The sequence below is a fragment of the Lycium ferocissimum genome, chromosome 4 (genome assembly GCF_029784015.1).
Source record: "Lycium ferocissimum isolate CSIRO_LF1 chromosome 4, AGI_CSIRO_Lferr_CH_V1, whole genome shotgun sequence".
NCBI lineage: Eukaryota > Viridiplantae > Streptophyta > Magnoliopsida > Solanales > Solanaceae > Lycium > Lycium ferocissimum.
In genome coordinates, this window is record NC_081345.1 from 35,039,089 (window position 1) to 35,064,017 (window position 24,929).

Here is a 24,929-nt window from a genome sequence, read left to right on the forward strand (position 1 = left end):
ACGTGCTACACCCGTTGCTCCACGCCCTACTACTTCTCAGAGTAGCAAAAAGGGCTTGTCGGGTTTAAAAGTTTTACATTCACAGCCAACTTCTTCTTGTACTGCAAACTTTGATGAATATAACTTTTATTTGATGCAGCCAAATGTGGATATCAAGGAACTGGATGACTTGGACGTCTTAGCATGGTGGAAGAAGTACAAGGCAAGTTATCCGATACTCTCAAGAATGACTCGAGATATCCTTACGGTTCAAGTATCAACCGTGGCTTCGGAGAGAGCGCATTTAGCCAAGGAAGACGGCAAATTGGAGACCATAGACATTCATTATCCGGCTTTAGCTTGCAAGTACTAGTGTGCATTCGCGATTGGATTAGATCGGAGCGACGCAACCAAAACTTAGAAGCGGAGGAAGGCGAAGAGGAAGAAATTGAAGATTTGATAGCTAGTGGACCGGACCAAATGGAAGACTTTGAAGATATTTCCATGACCGAATATGATGTGGGGGAAATTAACGAAATGGTTCAAAATTGGTGATTTTATTATTCTACTATTTCTATACTGCTCATGTATTATTTGCAAGTTAAAAAAAAACTACAACTTGCAAATAAATGTTATCCAAGAATGAATAAAATATATGACTCATTGAGCTTTCTTCTATTTACTTGTGTTCATATTTTTACTTTTATAAAGTTAGGAATATACCTAAAATATACTAAAAATATACTTAAATTAAAAACTAGAAAGTTATATACTTGAAAAATAACTAAAATATACTAAGAATATACTTATAATATATAGTATATATATAACTTGAATATATATATATATATATATATATATATATATATATATATATATATATATATATATATATCAAGTTATATATATATATCAAGTTATATATAACTTAAACATATTTATATATATTAAGTTATATAACCTAAGTATACTGATACATATATTGATATATATATAAGTATATTCTTACTATATTTTAGGTATATATATATATATGTATACGTATATACGAATTTATAAACTTAGAAAATAATTAAGCTATAAATAACATAAGTTATAATATATAAGTTATAAGTATATATAGTATACTTAAAGTGTGTGTATATATATATATATAAGTTATATAACCTAGGTATATTGATATATATACGTATATTCTTACTATATTTTAGGTATATGTAGTATATAGTGTTAACTTAAGCATATAACTTAATATATATATGTATACACGTATATTAATATTATTCGACTTGATATATGTTTTTATTGTTAGTCGATAAATATTTAAACTTTACTTATAAACTTGTATAACATATGTAAATATACCTACAATATACTAATAAATACTATAATATATATATATAATACAAAAAACAAAATAAAAAAGGTTTTGGAGCATTTTAACCGGACCGGTTCCGGTTTGAGGTTTCAAACTCAGTAAACCTAACCTAAGTTAAATGGTTCCGGTTTTTTAACAGGAAACCGGCCGGTTCCCTAACCGGTTACCGGTCCGGTTCCGGTTAAACCGGTTAACGGGCTTAAATTGTAAACTACACCGGATGGTACAAAATTAACGGTAAAATTAATAGGTATCTAACGTGAATCGTACGATTACTTCTTACATTTATTATCATGGGCGCTACAGTTCATTCCCTCTTACCCTCCTTATTACTTTCTCAGCCTCTCTCTCTCTCTCTCACACACACACCAACAAAAAAGGGGTAAAAGAACACTCCAAAAAGGAGTGGGGTGGGAGAAACAAGGCGACTTTAACATAAAGGAGGCAAGCATATATACCTTTCTTCTGCCTTGGAATTAAATTGGAAGACAAAAAAAGAAAATGGTGGACTTGGCTAGGGTTCAAAAGGAACTTCATGAATGCAACAGAGATGTAGAGGTTTCTGGTATAAATGTAAGCCTTAAAGGTGACAGTCTCACTCACTTGATTGGTACAATCCCTGGTCCTATTGGTACTCCTTATGAAGGTGGTACTTTCAAGATCGATATCACTCTTACTGGTAACCCTACCTACTCTAATTTTCATCTTTATACATACATAAATGACATACAGAAAAAGGGTTCTTGATTTTGAAGGTGGGTTTTGTGTTTTTTCTTTTTCTTTTGGGGGTTGTTCTAGGGTTTTGAATTTGGATTATCAAGAAATGGGTGTGTGTTATTGAGGTTTTCTTGTGTAAAAATTGATTTTTTTTTTGTTTTGAGCTAATGTGGCACATGAAGGAAATTTACAGATAGATTTTATTTCTTTGTTTAATTTGTTGTCAGGCCCTTATGTAATAGTTGAATCTTTTTAAGTTAATGTGGCACATGAAGGAATTATGGATAGATTTTGTTTCCTTGTTTAATTTGTTGGCAGGTCCTTATGTTTTGGGTACAGTATGGAAAGGGTTTCAATCTCATAGTTAATACTTCCTACTGTCCCAAATTTGCAGTCACTTTAGCTCAAACAAGTTCACTTTAGGAATTCATGATTAAAGTCGGTAATTGTTTTCAACTATGCACTTAATGGCACAGTGTTTAAGAAGAAGAAATCAATCAAGTTTTATTAAATAGGGATACATGTTAAACCTTGTATTAATTGTTTTTCTTAATGGGCGTGAAAAGAGCTAAAGTTAACATGAGATGGAGGGAGTATATCGACCTGAATGAAGATGAGTTGAACCATTATTTATTGTTTGAATTTTGAAGATGGGTTTTTTTGGGAGTTCTAGGGTTTTGAATTTGGATTACCGAGATGATATAGAAAACGTGTATCAAGAATTAGGTGTGTGTCTATGTGTGATTGAGGATTTCTTATGTAGAAGTTTAATCTTTTTCAGCTAATGTGGCACATGTAGGAATTACGTATAGATTTTGTTTCTTTCTGTGTTTCTATTGGTTTAAGGAAAGGACAGTAAATGTTTTAAGAGTTGAATGTTTGAAATGTATTTTGGAGACTTGTAATTCAGTATTTTCCTATTTTGCGTTACCTGGTACGTGCTTTAATAAAATTTCCTATTTTGCGTTACCTGGTACGTGCTTTAATAAAATTTACTTACCTTATAAAAAACAAAAAAGTTTCTTTGTTAATTAGTTGTCTGGCCTTTGTATTTAGGGTGCAGTATGGAAAGGGTTTTGAATTTGGATTACCGTGAAATGATATAGAATACGTTTATCAACAAATGGTTTCCTCGTGTCTGCAGAAAAGAAAACCTACTTTTGCAACCTCTGGAGGAACTCAAATCTTATTTTGATAAGGAAGATAGTCTAGGATGTAGATATGATTAGTTTTTTGCTCACTTGTACAGAAATTCCAGCACTACCTTTGTGCTGTTTATGAATACCACCATTACCATTTTAAAAAAGAAGATATCGTTGGCATTGACTACAGTTTGTTAGCAATAACTCTGTTTGTATGTATAACCCCTGAATCAAGAAGCTTTGTCTTTGCAGATGGCTACCCGTTTGAGCCTCCAAAAATGAAATTCGCCACAAAAGTTTGGTATGAGAAAATATACATGCTCTGTCATTTGTTTCTATTCTTCCTTCTTCTTTGTAGTACCAGAAGTAATGCCTGTACAATATTTCATACATTGAACTGCTGACTTAGGTTGTGATAGGAAGGAATTAACAAATTGCAGATTACCTATTGAATTGTTAATGTTCATTTGCTACTGTTTCTTGTATAGAATATTGAGAACTCATTATTTCTCTACTTCAGACTTTGCTTTATTGAGCTCATGTAATGTAGTCAAACATTAGAGGTTTCAAACTACTTGATATTTGAGAATCATCCATACAAATTAAGCGGTTGGTGGTTGGTGGCAGGGAGGAGTGATGAAAGGATTATAGAACCAAAATATTCCATCTAGTAAAAGTGAGGTTTTCTATGAAAGCCTAAGTTCTTCACATTACTTGTCCTATACCTATAATTGAAGTTTTCCTGTTAACATCAGCACTTAACTTGGATATGCTATGATGACAACATGTTTGGTTTTAGGCTAGCTTCCTCTAGCAGGGCTTGAGTACACTACTTAACCATGTTCTCAATTTCATAAAATAGGTCCAAGCATGTCATCTTTTCACTTTTGAACTAGAATCTAGTCACAAGACTTCAGAGCCAAGAGAGACACTTGCACATACTTTTGACATTGCCTTGTGTTTACCCCGAAATTAGGTGACAATTGAATTTATAAGTGAGGTATAGGATATGTGGATAAATTTTAATCTACTTTTGGTTGATATGAAGTATGTATGGGTTCGTATGCTATAATGTGTGAGTATAGATATTTATATGTTAACGCCTTGAATAAGTATGTGTCAATATTGGTGATTAAGCCAATATATATATATATATATGTATGTATGTATGGTAATATATCGTATTGAGTGGATGAACAAAGCCAAAGAACACTGTAGATCCGGACTAAAATCCGAGAGAGAGAGAGAGAACGAGCTTCAATATAAATTTCTATTACAATGTTCTAGATATCAAAAAGCCAACCCCTAAAAGTAGGGAAATGTCCTCTATTTATAGTTTTGCCTTATGGGCCTTACATACAACACAAAGCCTTTTTAGAATAAAGAAACCCTAAAAGGATAAGGTAGGACCGTACGGTCGACACCGTGCGGTTGTCGGTACAAGCGACGAACGGTCTTGACGCGTGGCGATTCCGCAGCTGGTTACTCGGCCCAACGGCCACGATCAATTCGGACATGAAGAAACCGGACTAACGGCCACGAGAACTTGACTTGGAGAAAACGGAATAACGGCAACGAAGAGTTTGGTCCTCGTACGACGGACAGCCAGTTGCTTCTCTTTTCTCGGATTAGCCACATCCGTGCGATCCCCACGTGCCGAAAGGAAAGGCCGATCATACTCGTCTTATTTGGTCCTACCCTCGGTCCCTGGTCTCACCGATCTTACATATATCCGGTTTTTACCGTATACGCCTTGGTGTTTGACGTGTTCGGTGTTGTTACTTGAAATTATCTTGATTTATCCTAAAATAATTTCTCAATGCCCTACACTTTCTACATTCATATGCAATTAAAAGCTAATCTCAAATGGCCACCTATATTACCCGTTTCGTTTCCTACTTCAAATTCACAGATCTTCCTTTTCTCATCTCCCAAATGTCTGCCAACACCGAAACTACTTCCCAGGATGTTCCCTCGGTTTCTTCTCGGGGAGCCGAACCAACTTTTCAACCCAAGGAAAACCTTCCCCGTTGAACCCACCGCTTTGGACATCGTGCTGTCTAAACCCAACTACAACAAAGAATTTGAAGTCGAGAAGCCCTCTCCGATCGCAGATAGGGGTTTCGATGTAAGGCGATACCCTTCGTCTATTACTGATGATAAACTTGACCAGGTCCGGGTCGACTGCGGATGGGATAACCGTCCGGTGCAAGTGTTTGCCCCCGGGCCCGACGAGTCTATCACTCATGCGCCTTCCAGAACCAGGGGTATTCGAGCCTGCTGCGTGAGAAGGCTAAATCATCACCTTATTTGAGGAAGTAGCCCGATGAGTCTATCACTGATCATAGAGAAGACTTTTTTATGTTTACACCTATCCATTTACGCTCAAGCTCGTCCCTGCAATTGACTCGGTTATTTTGGAGATGTGCTGGATGTACAATGTGACTCTGGCCTAAATTGGTCTGATTATCTGGAGGACCGTGGACTGCCTCCGGCTATTGGCCAACAATGTCAACAGGGAATTCTCGATGACACATTTCATCCGATTATATTCCCCGAGGCTATTCCGAGGGGATGTGATAAAGCTCGCCAAGCGAGGTCAGAACCCTATCTTTTCCAAGATGGACGAAGACAGAGATCGAGGTTGGTTAGAACGCTATGTCCGGGTGAGGACAGCGGACATTATTCCGGCTGATTACATGCCTTTTCCGGAGAGGTGGAACGATAGACGTAAGTTTCTCAGTTCTCCCTTCAATAATTATTCTTCCATGCTTTGTCAACACTTGCTCCGTTGTGTTCACACAATTTCTCCCCTTCTCTCTTTTTATCGGTGTGGCATGGATATCCTCCGTCCGAACATGACTGAATGAGTTGGAGCAATCATCGGTCAACACACCCATGAAAAATGGACATGGGGGACCTGTTGCGTGGCCGATGGGTCGCCCAAAATCACGGTTATACTCTCTCCTTGATTTGGTATATACTGTATCTTCTCCCTTTTCCTTTTTTATGTTTATTTTTTTATTTTTTATTACCCCTTCGGTATTCAGGTTTACCCAGGGGCTCGGTGGAGCCGAGATCGGAACCAACAATCGAGCCTGCTGCCCCAGTTCCTGAATTCGATTCAACAGGGACATCTCGGCTTATTGCTGCTGCCAATAAAAGGCGGAGAAAGCCCTTGTACAAAGGGCAGAAATCGAAGAAAAGGGCAAGGAGCGTTGTTCGGACTCTGAGGGATGAATCAGAGCCCGACTTTCTCATTCGAAGGTCGTGTGGCCCACTCGCTTGCCTGCTGGGAGGAGGAAGCCTCCGTTCCTCCCTTTCCTGGTGAGGAAGGACCTTCCGCTTCGGCGTTGCACATAGGTGGGGAAGAAGTTCTTTATCCACTCCTAGGGTCGATTGAATTTGTTGACATTTCGGTGTGTGCTTCGAAGAGACTCCCCCAAGGACTAGAAGATCGGACTAGCTTCGGCTGCGAAGGCGAACCACAGCAGTCGGTCCGCCGATACCGAGGCTCCGATGGATACCGGCCCTGCTTGCGGTGACCCAACTGCTGCGTCAGAGGGCACGCACGCCTGCGGGAACAGTGGGTCGCTCCAACTTTCTCTGCGTCGAGGTCTGATAACCTCGATGACATGTTCTCGGATACCCCACCTGCAACCGGGGAAGCTGCCGGTTTCGGACATCTCCCTATCCCTCGAGCCACGAGGGCAGCTAGCCGGGCCACCGAAATCGGTTCGAGGATAGCCTAGTACGTGTCTTCCCGGCCCGAGCGTGGGCAAGAAGGATAAGGTCGGCCGTGGTTACCGTCACCGAGGATTGCGGTTTCTTGTCCGTCCCTTGGGAGTAGCAAGCTATACGAGGCCCTCGTTTCGGACTCGGACAAGGAAAAAATGGCGGGAGTCCCCTGGCAGAGTCTCATTAACGAGGGTATGCACGCGGGCAACCGGGTAAGCTTATCATCCAACCTTTCCATAGTTCGATATGATCCTTCGTTCTGGCTTTATCCAAATTTAACTTCTTGTTTCTTTTACATAGTGTTGTGCTTGTCAACGAGGCCTTCATCCGTGGTCGGTCGAAGAGGTTGACGACTTAAGGGCCAGTGGATGCCCGGGGTCGTGAAACGCGAAGTTCCGCATCTTCTCGCGGAAAAGGAAGATCGGTTGAACCGAGGGCGGCCCGCTTCTTTCCAACCTTCAACCCCAGCTCGTCGCGGCGAAGGCCGAAAATCTCCGTTTGAAAGCCGAGTTGGCCGGAATGGTTGAAAAGAACCGGCTCCTGGAAGCGGATAAGGTCGTCCTTAGCAAAGACAACGCCTGTTTTTCTTTGAGGCTCGGTGAACTCGAGGCCACTATCTCTCATCTTCGAAGCGAGCTTGACTCGGTCAAGGCTGATACCGTGAAGATGGCCGGGAGGCATAGGCTGCTTGAATCCGAGAATGCTTCGGACAAGGAGAAGTTGAGGGTAATGGAATAGAAAGCCAAGGATAGGGCCCGGATTTGCGACGAGCTCAAAAGCAAATTCGAGTTGGTCATCCTCTACCCAAATCTTTGATTCGTACCTGTTATGAACATACGCAGTGTGACCGTACTCCGGCCAAATTCTCTTTCAATTTGAATCAAGCGGGGCGAAGTCGAGCTCCGAGGGTTAAGCCTGTGGTAAAAGCTTGTGCGGCCCGTTCCTTCGAATCAGGAGCTCCATCCGTTCCCTTTGGAAACGGTTCACAAATTCTCGTAGTAATTCATCATCCCGCACGCTATGCGGAAGATGTCTGCCTTCGGCCTGCACTTTTTAGCTCGGCCGGGGCTTTTATGAATGCATGCGAGCATTTCGAAGAAGTGATTGAATGCGCGGGCGGATGGTCGTACCGAGGTCGGTGCCCGCTAGGGATAGCGTTTCCCCAAACTTTTCGGCAAAAAAACGGACTCGATTTCATCCTCTTCGACATCGTTGCCTTTTATGGCACACGTGTACGAAGTCATATGCTCCGTGGATCCATTGTACCGTCGTATTTCTGGATATTTAGCATCTTGAGCCTTTTCGGGATCAACTTCGGAGCTGCACTTGGAGGGAAAGGCCGTTGGATGTACCTCTTCGAATCCGGCCCCTTTAGGATCGGCAGAGCCCCCAGGATCTGATCCACCCGAGAGTTATACGTTTCCACCCTCTTCTCCGTTGAATCTACCCGCTTTGCCAAGGTCTCGAGCATCTTCAGAACTTTGGTGGATGAACCGGCTCCTGATCCATTACGCTCGACTATCCGCGTTTCATCCCTTCTTGGTTCGGTTACACCCTTTGTCCTTTCCGGAGCTACCTTATCATTTTTGCCTTGAAGCTAGGCTATTGCGATTCCCTGTTCGGCTATGGCGGTCCCCTGTTCTATCGCAACATTTCAAAAATTAAACGTAAGTTTATCTCATCCGGAGTATTCGGCGCTTTTCGGCCTTGGGCCGAGATAAAGTAATTGAGTTATGAGTATTCGAGGGTCGGTGGCGGTAAGGTGGCATTCTGCGGTTCACGGTGTTACGCCGGTTGAGGCCTTCCCTCGAATCAACAGAATTTGGGTCGATTGGATCTAGGTCCCGTAATCCACTGTTCTCGTTTTCGGCCACAATCTCGTTGTTATTGACATGACCGGATTGTCCATTGCTTGCCATTTGGTCCGTTTTCGCAGAGATTTGCAAAAGATTTCTTAATCTAACGGGTAGGAGGTAGAAGCCAAGATTAAAAAATCACTATTATCCTAGCCCCACGGTGGGCGCCAAACTGTTTACCCCGAAATTAGGTGACAATTGAATTTATAAGTGAAGTATAGGATATGTGGATAAATTTTAATCTACTTTTGGTTGATATGAAGTATGTATGGGTTCGTATGATATAATGTGTGAGTATAGATATTTATATGTTAACGCCTTGAATAAGTATGCATCAATATTGGTGATTAAGCTAAAATATATATATGCATATGTACGTATGGTAATATATCGTATTGAGGGGATGAACAAAGCCAAAGAACACTGTAGATCCGGACTAAAATCCGAGAGAGAGAGAGAGAGAGCTTCAATATAAATTTCTATTACAATATTCTAGATCTCAAAAAGCCAATCCCTAAAAGTAGGGAAATGTCCTATATTATAGTTTTGCCTTATGGGCCTTACATACAACACAAAGCCTTTTTAGAATAAAGAAACCCTAAAAGGATAAGGTAGGACCGTACGGTCTGACACCCGTACGGTTGTCAGTACAAACTGACAGAACGGTCTTAACGCGTGGCGATTCCGCAGCTGGTTACCCGGCCCAACGGCCACGAGAACTTGACTTGGAGAAAACGGACTAACGGCAACGCAGAGTTTGGTCCGGATGCACCGGACCAACAGATTTACTTCTCTTTTCTCGGATCAGCCACATCCGGTGCGATCCCCCCGGTCTGAAGGAAAGACCGATCATACTCGTGCTTATTTGGTCATACCCTCGGACCCCGGTCTCACCGATCTTACATAACTCCGATTTTTACCGTATACACCTTGGTGTTTTGACGTGTTCAGTGTTGTTACTGAAATTATACTGATTTATCCTAAAATAATTTCTCAATGCCCTACACTTTCTACATTCATATGCAATTAAAAGCTAATCTCAAATGGCCACCTAATATATCATAGAAACTCCTCTATTCTGCTTCCTTTGATTAAACACACTAGCAGAGCACAGAGATTATCCTGGTCATTTCCTGGAGCTTAAACATACAGCCTTCTCACATCTATCATTTAACCTGCATTACTACCATACATATCCATTGATAGTCACAAATACCCTGTCACTGTACATAAGTCTCTCTCTGCTCCACAGACTTACACACTAACCACCAAAAGGACGAGCAAGTAAAGTTCCATGAATACCAATTATATCATCTGAAAAAGTGCAAGGCCAGGCATCCTTAAGAGTGATATTTTTATAGCAGAGTATTCACTACCAAACAAGTGTCCCTTACATACGCCTTGAACACACTGTATCCAATTGAAGTATCAATGCAGCCCCTTTAATGTATGATAAAGGTCTTTTTTCCTGTTCCCTTCTAGTGAAATTATGATTCAAGTGCTTTTATTTATTGAATTCCCTTTGAAGGCATCCTAACATAAGTAGTCAAAGTGGAGCAATATGCCTAGACATCCTGAAGGACCAGTGGAGCCCAGCGCTAACCCTCAAGACAGCTCTCCTTTCTATACAAGCATTACTTTCTGCTCCTGAGCCCGATGATCCACAAGATGCAGTTGTTGCACAACAGGTGCTTCATACATTCAGTAATATCCCTGCCCCCCGTCCCCCTCCCCTACCCACTTCTTGATTCTTGTATTTTGCTTAGTTTTCAGGTCACATGACCTTATTTATGTCCCACACCAACTTCCTTTTCTGCTGTTCAATCTATTTCTTGTTGTTGCAGTATCTTAGAGACCATCAGACCTTTGTTGGCACAGCTCGTTACTGGACTGAAACTTTTGCAAAAACATGTGCTGCAGAGGAGAAGGTGTGCAAATTTTACATGATTTTGCTTTTTTTTTTTTTTTTTTTTTCCTTTTAGTTTCGCTGGCTACTTCCAGTAGATAGGAATTTTTCTATCAAGCCTTGGGTAGATCTTGCATTTTCTGCTGTCCTTTGAAGATCTACCTAGAGCATCCAAATATGCTACTGAATGTGTACAAATGAATGCCACAGGTACAAAAGCTTGTGGAAATGGGCTTTCCTGAAGCTCAAGTGAGGAGTACTTTGGAAGCAACTGGTTGGGATGAAAACATGGCTCTCGAAAGGCTGTTGTCCAGCTAGAGAACCCTTTAACTGCAGCTCATATTTTGGATATAGAAGATTATATCCTGCAACCAAAAGCTGAATGACCAGAAAAGAGTCACTCTGTTATAGTGTTGCTTGGCAATCTTGTCTGTGTCCTTTATGGTTTGCTGTTGACATTTCGTCACATCCTGATATTATTAAAGAGTTTAACCCAAGCTTGCATGTTGCTGTCTTCTTGTGTAAATTTATTCTGCTATATTAATATAAATGCATTCTTGCACATGAGCTGTTATTGGGTGAAACTTAGAACTGCATTGTGTCCTTTCTTGGTAGTTCTCTTTTTACTATTTCAATCCTATCATCTTCAAGTTAAATACAACCATTGTCTTGTTGCTGGCATCCAATAACATTTACTTCTATTGACAAAGAAAACTTTAATACAACTATGAGTAACATATGTTCTTTCTAACTCAATCTTTTTTCCTAATATTGGATTGAGATGATCTTAAACTAGATCATTGATAGTGGGGATTTATATAGTTGATCCTTATTTGTTTGGCATTGAGGTGTAGCTTTCTCACTTTATTAAAGCATAGATAGTGTTTTATCATATTCTTTATTGTTGACAAAAGTTAATAAAAATTTCTGCTCCAGTTTATTATATTAAGCCAATGCAACAAATAATCTGGTTGAATCCTTGTGTAACTGTTTGTCTCTTTGGTATCAAAGACATACTTTTCTTTTGCTTTCTTCTGGGGTTTGTTTCTGCAAAGTTTTCCTATTTCGTGACATAGCTTGGTGGTTGCTTCATATTACCTCAGTTTAATTTGTCTATTTAAGTATGGAAAGAGCTTGTTTCTCGAATTATTTCTCGCAATCAGCCGACAGTGAACTTTTTTAGATTTTTGTACATAGTTTGCTCGTGGCCTTGCTTATTGACATGACGGATATTGTGAATTGTAACTGAGGTTTCTACATTTCTGTTTGATTTTATGCATCTATTTGTAATCACCTTTAGTTGTTTGTATTTTGGAACTTCCTTTGCTTCCTCTCAAGGGAAGAAAATCAAATCCTGAACTTTATGAGTGTAGCCTAAGCTACTTTCTCAAAAAGACGTATTTTCCACCATGGACTTACACATTGAACATCACTTGAAAGCCTAAAATCTCATTGAAAATAGCAAGTACGTTATCTCAGTGGACTCTTGAAGAACTAACCATGTTTGGAAATTGCCAGTGTTTAATTAGATTGAGTTAGTAGAGGAAGGATATACTAAAGTTCCATAGGTAAAAGTTACTAGTAATTTGACAGCATATTTTAAAGCTACAATAATTTAATGGATTTGAATTCTTGAAAATTGTAAACAATTGTATAAAATACTCAAAATACTAACATTATTAGTGCAATATTGTTGAAAGTTTTTGGATATTCCAAACTAGAAAGTGTTATAATTCAGAATAGAAGTACTAAACAACTTTAAAAAGAACCATATTGCATATCCACGTAAGTTGGTGTTCCCTTGAACAATTTATTTTAGCAAAGTCAACAACAGCAGTTGAAAGACGACTGGACAAAGAAGAAACAAGCAGTTGCACTGAAATTTGATATTTCCCAGAACGCATATATTCTCTTACAAAAACGTTTTCCTGAACGTATCACCAAAAAAGGCAAAGAAGCTGTAAATTTTATTTTCTACAAGAAATATTTCCTCGTGTGCTGAAAAATCTGGCAGTAGATTTCATTCGCTAATTTGGTTTAATAGTTTAGCTGTTTTTACAGTCAACTAAACTTTCCAGGAGATGGCAAAAGCATAAGCATCCACTCACAGGTGGATAAAGAATCGATATCCACAAAACAAAGTTACATGCTCAGGGACAAGCAAGACCTTGTAGGACCAAGCCTAAGCAGCTGCAGCCATTGGAACTGATTTAGTTACTTGATCGGTAACAAATCCTCTTGGCTGCACGAACAATGTCTTCTACCTGCATCAGGAAATTCAAACACATTATGAATGAGTTCGTATGAAGGAAAATGTGGAACATCTAGTTTCAAATGCAATTCCACCAATAAAATATAGGAAGAAATATTCTCCATGAGGGCACTCGGTTATCCATTGTTTTATTCAGGTAATACCTCTTTATACCTTCAAGTTTCATGCAAATTATTTGTATTTCCATGGACATGATATATGGACTTTCAGATACTCATACTGAACTCAGGTAACTTGTTCCAACTACTTTCCCATTTTTTTCTTCTTAGACTGATATAATGGTAGACACATTGCACTATTCTGTCAGTCAATCAATTAATCAACTATGTCTCAATTTCCACATTTGGTTAAGATCAAGTATACAAGACATTGTATTCATTCAGCTCTATCCGGATCAATTTCATACCAATACTAAATAATGTCTTCTAAAGCAAGTTAGAGGTTCTCTAAATCTAACTATTATACCTAAACATACAAGTCTGTACCCAAACTAGGAAAATTCCTAGCAAACACCGACCCAGTTTAAGCATAATAAAAACAAGTAAATTTATTTCCACCGATCTGCCTATATGGATCTTTTGCTTTCATTATATTCTTAACATCCACATTGATTCTAAGAAATTGTTCGTCTTTTGACATAACTTCCTCCATATGATTTTAGGTTTACCTTGTCTTCTTTCAATAACTGTCAAATCATCGAAGTACCTCACCTACAGACGGGTGCATATCAGAGGTCCAACCAGGACAAGATCAAACCATTTCAGGCGTTCTCTTTTTTTTGTTTATCACATGAGATGTGCTTCATTAATTTGATCTCTAAATATAATCAAGTGGCTAACAAACTTCATGAATTAAGAGTAAGTATGTACAGACATTTCCGAGTTTACATCAACAGAGAGGTCATTAAACATATATAAGATAGACGAATCCAACGTTCGAGTTATGGAGCTTCACTTTATACTTTTAGCTAAGCTAAGGGAAGAGATCCTCAGGCATTCCCTCATTTTATCTTCTATGTGTCATACTTGCACCCTATGTAGGATATGATCATTTTTTATCATGTCCAATCTTGTATAACCGCATATTCATCTTATCATCTGCATTTCTATAAGATTATCTCGTGGATATGCTAGGCCTATACATTTCCTCTCACATTACTTTGTTGGACAACCTTTTTGTAGAACTTGCACATGCATTATTCAGAAAATAGTCAGAGACTGTACCTTGAGCTTGTACCACTGAATACTTGCCTATCAATTATCCTTCTGTGACATGCAAGAGTTGTCATTCTTGGATGTTCATTGGCCAAATGATCCTAATATGTTCTTCTTTCCTGAGTGCATCAGACCCTAATCCTTCAAGATTATATATTCTACAGACACCAGAGAGTTCCAAGCTCAACCACATCTAGATCATCCCTTTATCTCATACAGTTAATTTCCATATGTACCATTTTTATCACAATAACCATAACCTAAGTTACATGGACTTGTTTACGGTAGGTCTCTGACACGTGTGTGTTTATGTAGTACTGATTGACCAGCTTTTGTTAAATTTAGTGTATTTTCAAGAATCTGCATGAAATAACCATATGCATATGCTACATCCGTTCGACACAAGTACATCGAGGCAGGGAAGATGAAGGATCCACGTAATGTTCAATCAACTAAAATTTATTAACTATTAAAGACCTATCGAAACTACCAGCTTATGATTAAATAAAAGATAACAAACCCAATGGCTGAGAACCAAAGAAAATCTTCGACTACAGACCTGTGGAACAGCCAGTCTTTCAAGGTTTGCTGCATATGGCATAGGTACATCAGCACCTGTTATCCTCTCGACTGGTGCATCAAGATACTCGAAGCTCTCCTCAACCACAGATGCACTAGTAAAATTGGCAAAATGTAATCCAGTAAGTTCAATTTAAAACAAAGGAGCTTTTTTTTTTTTTTTTTTTTTTGGTGGGTTGGGGTGAATGGGTTATGGTCTAAGACTGTTAGAAGAAAGTAAACCAGATCTCAGCGCCAACTCCATGCTGTGGAAATCCTTCTTCAACAGTTACAAGTCTGCTGGTTTTCCTCACAGATGCATTAATGGCAGGTCTATCGAGTGGTCGGATTGAACGTAGATTAATAACCTGACACAGAAAAAGAAATGAGTAAGTGAAAAACATGATATTTTTTTGTGCTTACAGTATAAAAGCAAAACTGGACAGGAACTCAGGAGCCATACCTCAGCACTAATTCCTTCCTTAGCAAGAATTTCAGCAGCCTATAAAAGTTTAGATGTCATTACGCATAGAATTGAACAAGTATAGCTAAAGAGAACATCATATGTATATTTTTTATGCATCTAACATCAAATCCAAGCAATATTATCTCTTGTGAAATTCTCCCTCTAGCCGACTAGCGGATCGTAACTTGTATGAGACTATTCTTCAAATATTAAGGGTTTTTGTCCTAGGATCTAGAACTTCAGAAATTACGAATGAAGACTTACTTCTTATTTAATAAGGAGCGAATGAACATTTAACAAGTTAACACAATCCAAGGCTCAACATATTATCTTATTCAAAAAAAAAATAAAAAAAAAATAAAAAAAAATAAAAGAAGATAGTTGCTCAAAAACCAGTCAAATTCGAGCCCTCTAAGACTCCTGAGATCAGAAGTAACTCATTCCAAATGGAAAGGATAGATGAATCACACTTCAAAGCTGAACGTTGTCACTTGATTCATGCCTTGTGATAACAGTCTTCAAATTCATCAAGCAAAAAATGCTTAAATTGAGATAGAACTAGCATTGCTATCAGTGATAGATATCTATTTACTGCCATGTGCTTCGTTGGTTGGAAACAATTCTGTTAATGTGCTTCATAGATGTCAGTTGCCACTTGCCAAACAACTCTTTAAGGTGAGAGAAGTAATTCCAGCCCTCTAAGACTTCTGATATCAGAAGTAACTCGTTCCAAATGGAAAGGATAGATGAATCACACTTCAAAGCTGAACGTTGTCGCGTGATTCATGCCTTGTGATAACAGTCTTCAAATTCATCAAGCAAAAAATGCTTAAATTGAGATAGAACTAGCATTGCTATCAGGTATAGATATCTATTTACTGTCATGTGCTTCATTGGTTGGAAACAATTCTGTTAATGTGCTTCATAGATGTCAGTTGCCACTTGCCAAACAACTCTTTAAGGTGAGTGAAGTAATTCCAACCTTACTCTCAAGGCAGCTGAAACCTTTGAGTTATCTATCAAAGAGCAACTATTATAATAATTCAGATAAGCATAGTCGTTAAGTTCATGAATTTTTTCGTTAGGAGTATATTGCATAAAGAAGCAAAATGATAGATATTTTTCTTAAGGTAGTTAAATTAATGTGCTAAAACAAATCAGATAATAATTTCTGAAATTCATTCGGAAATGGTCCAAACACTGCAGGAAAACAAAGACAAACCTGGAGGGCATAGCCAACCATCTTTGAGAAGGCAGTGATTGTCACATCCTTCCCTTCGCGTTCTATCTGTCAATGTTTGTAAAGTAAGGAACAATAGCCCATAAGATCATACAGAAAAAACGATGTAATACACATGGATGAACTTGCCTTAGCTTTTCCGATGGGAAGAGAGAAACTAGAATCAAGAGCTTCAGCTGAAATAGGGAAAGACTCACCATATCTGCATCACGAAAATCAAATGTCGTGGATACATTTTGAGAAGGAATAAAGATAACAACATTTTCAAATAACTAAACCCGTAAAGTAACTCACAGCAATTCGTTTTCCAGAAACACAACAGGATCGGGATCCCTGATAGCAGCTTTGAGCAAGCCACGAGCATCTTCGGATGAGTATGGAGCTAGTACCTTTAATCCTGGACATGCACCATACCATGCCGCATAGCACTGCAAAATATTTAAAGAAAGGACCATAGAATGTTATGCAATACAAAAATGCTTGCAACACACACACACACACACACACACATTGAGCTGGAGCTTGAAGATAACTTCAATGGCAACTAATAATTGACTGAAACAACCCAATAATATTAAAAGATATGCAAAGGGATGCTATTGGACAGAGATTAAAAGTTCAGGAGATACATTTGGCAAACACAATTTGATTCTCTTTCACAAAAGTACGAAAAAAAAAGTTCCCTTTAATTATCAAAGATGAAGTCCTAGCCTCATCAATGTTATGTTTCCTTCATCAGGATGACAAGCAATATTTCCACCCATAAAACACTTAAAACATGAACATTTTACATTCTAACATTGCATAAAATGGGAGAAAGAGGAGCGAACGACTTAAGAACGACCCTGATATGATCCTAAATGGCACAAATGACTCAACTACTCAAACTTCTCCAAGGATTTGTGTTGGAAGCGGATTCATGGAGGATGAAGCTTTGGGAGCATTTAAATGGAGTCATTGGAGGGCCTTCAAGCTATGGGAGATAGCATGGGAGAAGAAGTCAAGAGTCCAAGGCCCAAGGCTTGCCTCTTAAAGTGGCTACAATTGCAAGCTTGGGTGATTCAAGGCCGGAAGATGGCTATTTGCGCAAAGGGCTATTTGTGCAAGTGGCTACTTTGCGCAAGGAGGGTTATGCTTGCAAGAAGGCGATGCATGCAAGGTTGACTAGAGGGCCATCTATGCAAGGAGAGACGTGTTTGGCCATTGAAGGCCAATCCTTGAACTGAAGACGACACTAAGAAGACTAGCCAAACAAGGCCCTTACTTCATTAAGGGTAGCATTGTAATTGCCTAATAGTCTTCTTTACTTAGCTTGTATATATAGCTTGTCTTTCATTTCATTACTTAGATATTGATGATGAATATTTGAGAGATACTCATATTTTGAGTGATAGATTGTTAGGTAGATTCTAGGGCTATTTTAGTCAATATGATGGTGGAATCCATTGTTGGTTTGTGAACCTTTTATTTCCAATGAATTCATGAAGATTGTTCATTTGTGGATTTCAAGTGAACTTCTTGCCTTGATTCATATTACTTTGGTTCTTCTGGATTCGAGTTCATATTAGAAGGATTTAGGTTTAATATACCTAAGTTTGTCTATAGAATTCTACCATTTGGGTCAAGTATTTATCTCTATTTCTCATCCCTTTTCTTCGTATCTTTAAATTCCGCATTTTGGATTGATTTGGTTTCATCCCCAAATCGATTCGTATCACACCCAAGACTCAGGAGTCAATGCAACTAAATGCAAAAGTTTATTATAGTCACTTGCATAAGTCACTTGTGCAAATACTGTTTCTAATAATCTTTCAACAAATGGCCCTAATATTCTTTTTGACATTGCCCTGATAATTTCCCAAGAAAAAAATGTTCCAAGTTATTCATTTCACGGCTCTTAGAATTATTTATTCAGCCAAAGTTCGTCAAACAGAAAAGATCTCAGCTGTATCCACAGACCTCTACTTATTTTATAACTTTTCTAAAGACTCCTTTCACTAGCAATGTTGCTGTTTCAATCGCTTAGATGGGTAACAACCCTACAAATGAGCCTTTTCATCATCTGGTACAGTACCAAACTATCTGTTTATGACTAAAAATATTTAGACCGTTCAGCATGCAGCATGTCATACTCTAAGAACTGATGTTTGTAAAGTAATCCTGGTATGACCTACATCAGCCATAACCATATTTCCATCTCACCTAGGGCAGCACACCGAGGGTTAGACTTATGCCAATCCACCACCGCAACACTGTTATTTCTTTTTGAAAAAAAAATAATTCACCTTTAAGATGCATTAAGTAAAGCCTTATATCATTATAATTCTTGCAATTCTCACCTAGGGCAGCAGATTTGGAAGTATACTGTTATGTCAATCTTTAGTCAGAAATATAACACGGGAGTCCAAAAGACGAGACTCTGACAACCTTTTCTAATAAATAAGTTTTTCTTCTTCGGGGGAAGGGGGCTTGAGGGGGATATGTCAAATAAATTTCATTAATAGGAATAACTTAGTTCTTTTATTAACTAAGTCATAAGTTTCATCAAAAGGCATAACAATTAACATAGTTAATTTTTCCCCGATAGTGGTGGTATTCGTGCCGACTTGCACACACTAAATATTCCACCTGATACTGCTACTTCCAGCATAGGTATCGAGTAATGTTGTCCACTAAGGTTTAGACAGATGAGAAGAAATCACCTAGCATCTTTGCCTCTTCTGGAATTTGAATTCTAATCACCAATAGTTTTCATCTATGTTGCTTGGACTCTCCAAATTTGTTGCCACGTCCGTGTCGGATTCTCCAAAAATGCATTACTTTTGGAGTATCCGACACGCACCCGTCGACATTTTTGAAGAGCCCGAGCAACGTAGGTTTTCGTCCCACTTCATTGACCACTAGGTTATCTTTTAATAACTAAGTTATTCCTTCTAACAATTATTTCTTCCAAGAAAACCATTCATGGCAACATTTTTATTATTGATTAAATAACACATTGCTCATCTTAAAGACTCTTTCCCAGCCACCTTGATGCTCACTACATCCAGACTTTGCCTATTTTTGAGATTTTAATTATATCCAGGAAATAATTTCCTGATTGCAGTGAATTTTATTTTAAGGAAACATTTTCTAGAGATAAATAATAACTGTGCATTTAAGGGCTATTACGATTGTGTCTACTCAAATGCCTCACAAACCCACTGAATACTAAACTTCTCATGTTATATCTGGTACAAAGGTCTTTGAAAGCAAACAATGAGTACTGCTTCCCGAGCAGTGGTTTGAGCATTATCTTGCTGTAATGATGCTCTAGATTGAGATGCCAGAATGGTTTAAGTATTGAGTGGAAAAAATGAATCCTGTTGATAAAACAAGTTATTCAGAGGTTCTCATGCATTGTACAATAAGGGCAGCTTGGTCTACTTAACTCTCCCTATGCCCGGGGTCCAGGGAAGGGCCAACCACATTCAGTCTTTGTACTCAACCTTAGCTTGTATTTCTGAAATAGGCTCTCTCCATGGCTTGAATCAGAAGTCATAAATTGTACGTCCAAATGCACAGAAAATATCTTGTAGGTTCAAATGCACAGTTGAAGGACACGCATGAAATGTATATACACAGCACATATGAACGTCAAGCCGATGTAACATCCATCATATCTATGACCTAAAGACATTCATAATCACTGGCACCCATAGCACATGCAACCCAAGAAACTATCAAATTTAGCTCAAATGTAATGGTAAATTTGTCTGTAATTCTGTATTACTCTTAATTGTAATTCTCTTACTTTCCTATATTAATCATCTATACTCTCCTACTTTTAGTCTGGTAAATTAACCTAACCGTGTCTTCTTTCCTTACGACTTTTAACTATTCTGTTAAGCTGTTTTCCAACCAGCAAAAGTCAAAATCCAATGTCTATGTTATAGCTTCCTCTTCTTTCCAAGAAGTTAAAATCAAAAGTTCCCCAAACTATCATCTCATACATATCAGTCTCTAAAAATAAACTCACCGTTTCTGCTTTACTGATACCAATAGCTTGAAGAAAATAAAATAATTTGGGAACCTCCAGAGAAAAATTCAAGTTAACGTAGGCAATGGAGCAGGCCCAAGTTTGAGCCTGATTCAGTCATTTGACACACAGCCCATTATCATTTTATTTTATGTTTCATGTTGTACCTAGAGCTGATAGGCTTATAAGTTTCCATTAGAGTTATTCTTTTATATCTTTTTCCATGTATATATAAATAGGCATGGAGGAAGTTTCTGTTTCCAACTTTTGGCATTTCTCAATACGAAACCCTTGATCTCATTGCTCTGTTCGCTATCTTTTCTCATGGCGATTTCAGATTTTTCTCATGTTACCATGGTAACAGAGCGAATCCTTCCTCGATTCTGGTTTGTCGCACTCGTGTGTTGAGTGACTGTATAAGACTCGAACAGTGACCTGAAATTGCTTTGGACCTGCTCCAACAGTAGGAAAGTAGTCTGGTCAGAATAGAAAACATCCTTATTCACATCTAGTGAATCACCAATCCCTTAGCCAAGTTAGCTAGCAATGCACCAGGTGGTAGTTAAAAACCATCTTCCTGTCTACTCATGTACCCATACCACGTGCCATTTATATAAGATTATTAAATAAAGACAACAACTTAAAAAGAGACCAATGCATTCAAAACCAAGAAAGCAGAATATCAAAAATATTTAGAGTAACAGTGTCGTGTAATTCTGCCATTTGGCTCCACTTAAGAATCAATTCCATTAATTTGTGGGGTTAGCAAACCATTACTACCAAGCTCAGAGAGAGACAAATGATCAAACAGAACTGTTAAATTACATAAACTGCTGAGCTTAGTTCCACTACACTTCACGGAAACCCAATAACAGCACCAACCAATTGCAGTACACCACATTTTCGGTTCATAAACATACCTGAGAGTGTTGGGCACCGACGCCAGCTGCAGCACCATTAGGACCCCTGAAAACAATGGGCACATTTATCTGACCAGCAGACATGTAGTTTGATTTTGCAGCAGAATTGATGATATGGTCAATTGCCTGCAAAAGTTAGAGATAATACATTATGCATGTGCCCAGGGTTAAAATTGCATAAACCTAAGCCTCAAGAAATATTAACAACATAACAAGGTCTACATAAAAAAATGCTGTAGTGATTTCATGAGAATCCACCACCTATGTGCTTATCGCATTTGCTATATCATGATCTTATTCTAGAGCTCCTATAGACACAAGTAGAAAGGGAAAGAATAGGATGCAGATGCGAATTTGGTCAGGGAGATAACAGTTGGAGGAAGAATTTGTACCTATCTGCCAAGCTCTGTATACAGTTGGCCACAGCATAGTTCATCAATGCCCAATAGCCATTAACAGTCCTTACCGGTTAGATTATAGCTATGGTGCATTAAACCATAATACTCCAAAAGAGACAGAAACTCCTCCTTCTTTTTTTTTTTTAAATGGTTAGATATAAGAGACAGAGAACTCCTTGACCCACAATAAAAAAAGAGATGCCACTCAGCTTTCAATTTAAACAAGGTCCCCATCAATTTCCTAGTTTACATGGGGTGTGTGACACTACTTCAGAAACAAAGCACTTGTCCTACAGTCTGTTGTTATTTTTAGATCATGATTTCTATGAGCATATCACGAATTTAAGCATGGGCGTAATTGTCATCTACAGTCTATTACTTGCTTTCTAGTGACTGAAATAGAGCTGCACACTACCCCCAGCCCCCGAGAAAATACTGGCAAACAGTAGAGGAGAAGTAGTATTTAGAATTCAATAATGTAGTTAGCTCAGAGAAGAAAAAATTAATGTTGGAAGTTGAAGACAACAACCTAAGTTCCCATCACCCCTTAGTATTGTGTTTGATTTAATTCAATCAGGTCATTTTCAGATGAAAAGAAAAACAAGTTACACCATGAGATAATTATTAACTAAACTCAAAACAATCATACACAATCAAAATTGTTTGCATGTTTTGCTTAACCGTCATTTTTGGCACGACCTCCCAAAAGTTCACGTCATATTAATGGGTATTGTGAACTCATTCAGAAACAAATACATATGCTAATTGTTCAGTGACATTGGCAGATGATCTTCCCATACTTATGTCTAAGGTAAGAACAAATAGATCAATAAATACAAAAATAAACAAGAATTCTTCGTGAGATCGGAAGTTCAACCTGCATGGAAAAGTTGAATGTCATGAATTCGACTACGGGCTTTAGACCATAGTATGCTGCACCAACTCCAATTCCAGCAAATCCAGCCTAGGAAAGAATAAAAAAATGGTTCGAGTGCGTTATCATGTATGTTCAACAAAGAAAGAACCAGCAGTAGTTTCATGATTGAAGCACAAGGAGCAACCTCCGTAATTGGTGTATCAATAACTCTATCTGGACCATATTTATCCAGAAGCCCCTTTGTAATCTTGAAAAAAAAAAAAAAAAAAAGAAGCTCAGGCACTTGAGAAAATGAGTGTCATCGCTAAGAATGCAGGATAATAATAAAGACTCAAAAAAATATGTTAAAATAAACAGTTCTAACCTTATAGGCTCCCTGGTACTCACCAACCTGAGTAAACATAAAACAGATTAAGATTTTTGTGCTTTATAAATAATGTAATATAACACAGATCAAGATTTAAATGAAAAACATTAGATATTTGCAACAACAACAATACAACCAGCTTAGCGACAATAACTACGCCTCAATCCCAAACTAGTTAGGATCGGCCATATTTGCAAAAACAACACGGCACAACAGGACAACCACGCCTTAATATTTAGATTGACTATATGAATCCTCAGTATAAATTATACTCTATTTGGGCCTGTTTTACAGATAAAAATTTGCATTTTTAGAATGTTTAAACAGAAAACTTCAATTGTACCTCTTCCCCCATAACAAAGACCTTAGGATCAGCAGACATTTCTTCATGTAGAGCTGAATTTAGCGCGTCACGCACTGTCATCATCTGCAAAGAGATTAAATGAGTCCATAATCAACATCATTAAACATCAATCAAATGTATAAAATAACACAAAGTTAAAACAGAGAAAAAAATGACCTCTTTAGCTGTGGAAGAGTAAGTTCTAGATGCAAATACCCTGCTTCCCATCAAGAACTTGTTCTGAAATGGTAAATCCAAATTCACCATTTAAATATACAAAATAGACACAAAAGAAGCATTTAAAAACTGTAATTTATTCTCACCAAAGTAGAAATCCTTCTGTTGGCCATTGTTCGACCTATAATTCCAGACATGTCTGTTCCTTCTTGGCTAAATCAAAATCCTAATAACAAACACAAATATATAAGTCAAATCTGCTAGAGGACAAAAGCAGATGCATCTAAACAAACACATACATTGATTAATACATGTACAGGTAGTAGTAAAATATCAATAATAATCTCAACAGATCACGAGAACTCGATCTGGAAATTAGTTATTACTACTAGTGTTATTACAGTTAAAAGGGTAACGAACCTGTTAGGTGTTTAGTGGTGGTAGGCGTAAAGAAAAGTGGAAGTAAATGTTAGTACAAAATACAAAGAGAACCCAAAATGGACAAATTCCAATTATTATTATTGGGACCTGAGACTGAGAGCAAAGCTAATACAAATCCGACTCCTCTCTCTCGTTGAACGACACAATATTGTCCCTTGTGTTATGGGTACCACGGAATATGGCTGCCTGCTTCAAATATTAATCATTCTAATCTTACACTTCTTTTTCATATTATTTAAAAAATAAAAATAAAACCTTTTTCATATTCCTCATTTTTTCCTTTTTTTTTTTTTTTTTTTTTTTTTTGCCTTTGGTGTTGGGGCTCTTGGGACTTCTGAAGGGTTACTACATATTGGACATGGAGATATAGCATTGACTTATGAATTTTACTTTTTATTTTTTATTTTTGTAAACTCTTCCTCGATAATTTTTGAACATGGTAGAATGTGAGGAGGACGATGGAAAAGAGGATGAACATAGGTTTGGAACACTAAACTTAAATGATAGAATTGTAACTTATCATATTGTTTTTTAGTTGGTATTTTCAAATATGTTCTCACATTTGTCATTTCTGTTGTATTTGCTTTTGTTTATTTATCGGTCCATGAAAGACTTTATTGTTATCATATCGCTAAGCTGGATGTTTTAATTTTTAATTGAGCGGGGATTCAATCCTAAATCCAGCTGATTGTGGACAAAATTAAAAAGCATCACCCTAAAATAAGGATTCTCTGATTGCTCGTGTCAAATTCCATAAGCACATGAAAATACACTTTCGTCTCACACATTCATTTGTCTAAAATGAAAGAGTTTAAATATTGAGCAAGCTGGTGTAACTTTGATAGATCTTAATGTAAATAAATGCACTTGATGGCTTAAGGTTGAATCATTTAGATTAGACCTCCATTAAAGGCAATCAAAT

The 24,929-nt window shown here is 37.9% G+C and overlaps 2 protein-coding genes across 4 annotated transcripts; one reads left to right on the plus strand and one right to left on the minus strand.

Annotated features, from left to right (window-relative positions):
* Window positions 1–1,693: 1,693 nt before the first annotated feature.
* Window positions 1,694–11,372, plus strand: LOC132052537 (ubiquitin-conjugating enzyme E2 27). The gene is made up of 5 exons (XM_059444123.1): window positions 1,694–2,036; window positions 3,469–3,517; window positions 10,339–10,498; window positions 10,655–10,738; window positions 10,927–11,372. Exons 1-5 carry the CDS (start codon window positions 1,859–1,861, stop codon window positions 11,032–11,034), a joined length of 579 nt encoding a protein of 192 aa, XP_059300106.1. The 5' UTR covers window positions 1,694–1,858; the 3' UTR covers window positions 11,035–11,372.
* Window positions 11,373–12,574: 1,202 nt separating this feature from the next.
* Window positions 12,575–24,211, minus strand: LOC132052538 (pyruvate dehydrogenase E1 component subunit beta-1, mitochondrial-like). 3 transcript variants are annotated; one of them, XM_059444124.1, is made up of 15 exons: window positions 24,095–24,211; window positions 23,713–23,792; window positions 23,567–23,629; window positions 23,390–23,473; window positions 23,044–23,070; window positions 22,864–22,926; window positions 22,680–22,766; window positions 21,405–21,530; window positions 16,761–16,894; window positions 16,596–16,668; window positions 16,449–16,514; window positions 15,224–15,262; window positions 15,004–15,128; window positions 14,762–14,876; window positions 12,575–12,980 (listed from the first exon to the last, which is right to left on the minus strand). In XM_059444124.1, the coding sequence occupies exons 2-15, from the start codon at window positions 23,761–23,763 to the stop codon at window positions 12,927–12,929; spliced, it is 1,107 nt and encodes a 368-aa protein (XP_059300107.1). In that variant the 5' UTR covers window positions 23,764–23,792; window positions 24,095–24,211; the 3' UTR covers window positions 12,575–12,926. The 3 variants fall into 3 exon arrangements, with proteins under 3 accessions (XP_059300107.1, XP_059300109.1, XP_059300110.1); XM_059444126.1 differs by having other exon boundaries at window positions 23,987–24,104; XM_059444127.1 differs by lacking the exon at window positions 24,095–24,211 and adding an exon at window positions 23,953–23,986.
* Window positions 24,212–24,929: the final 718 nt, after the last annotated feature.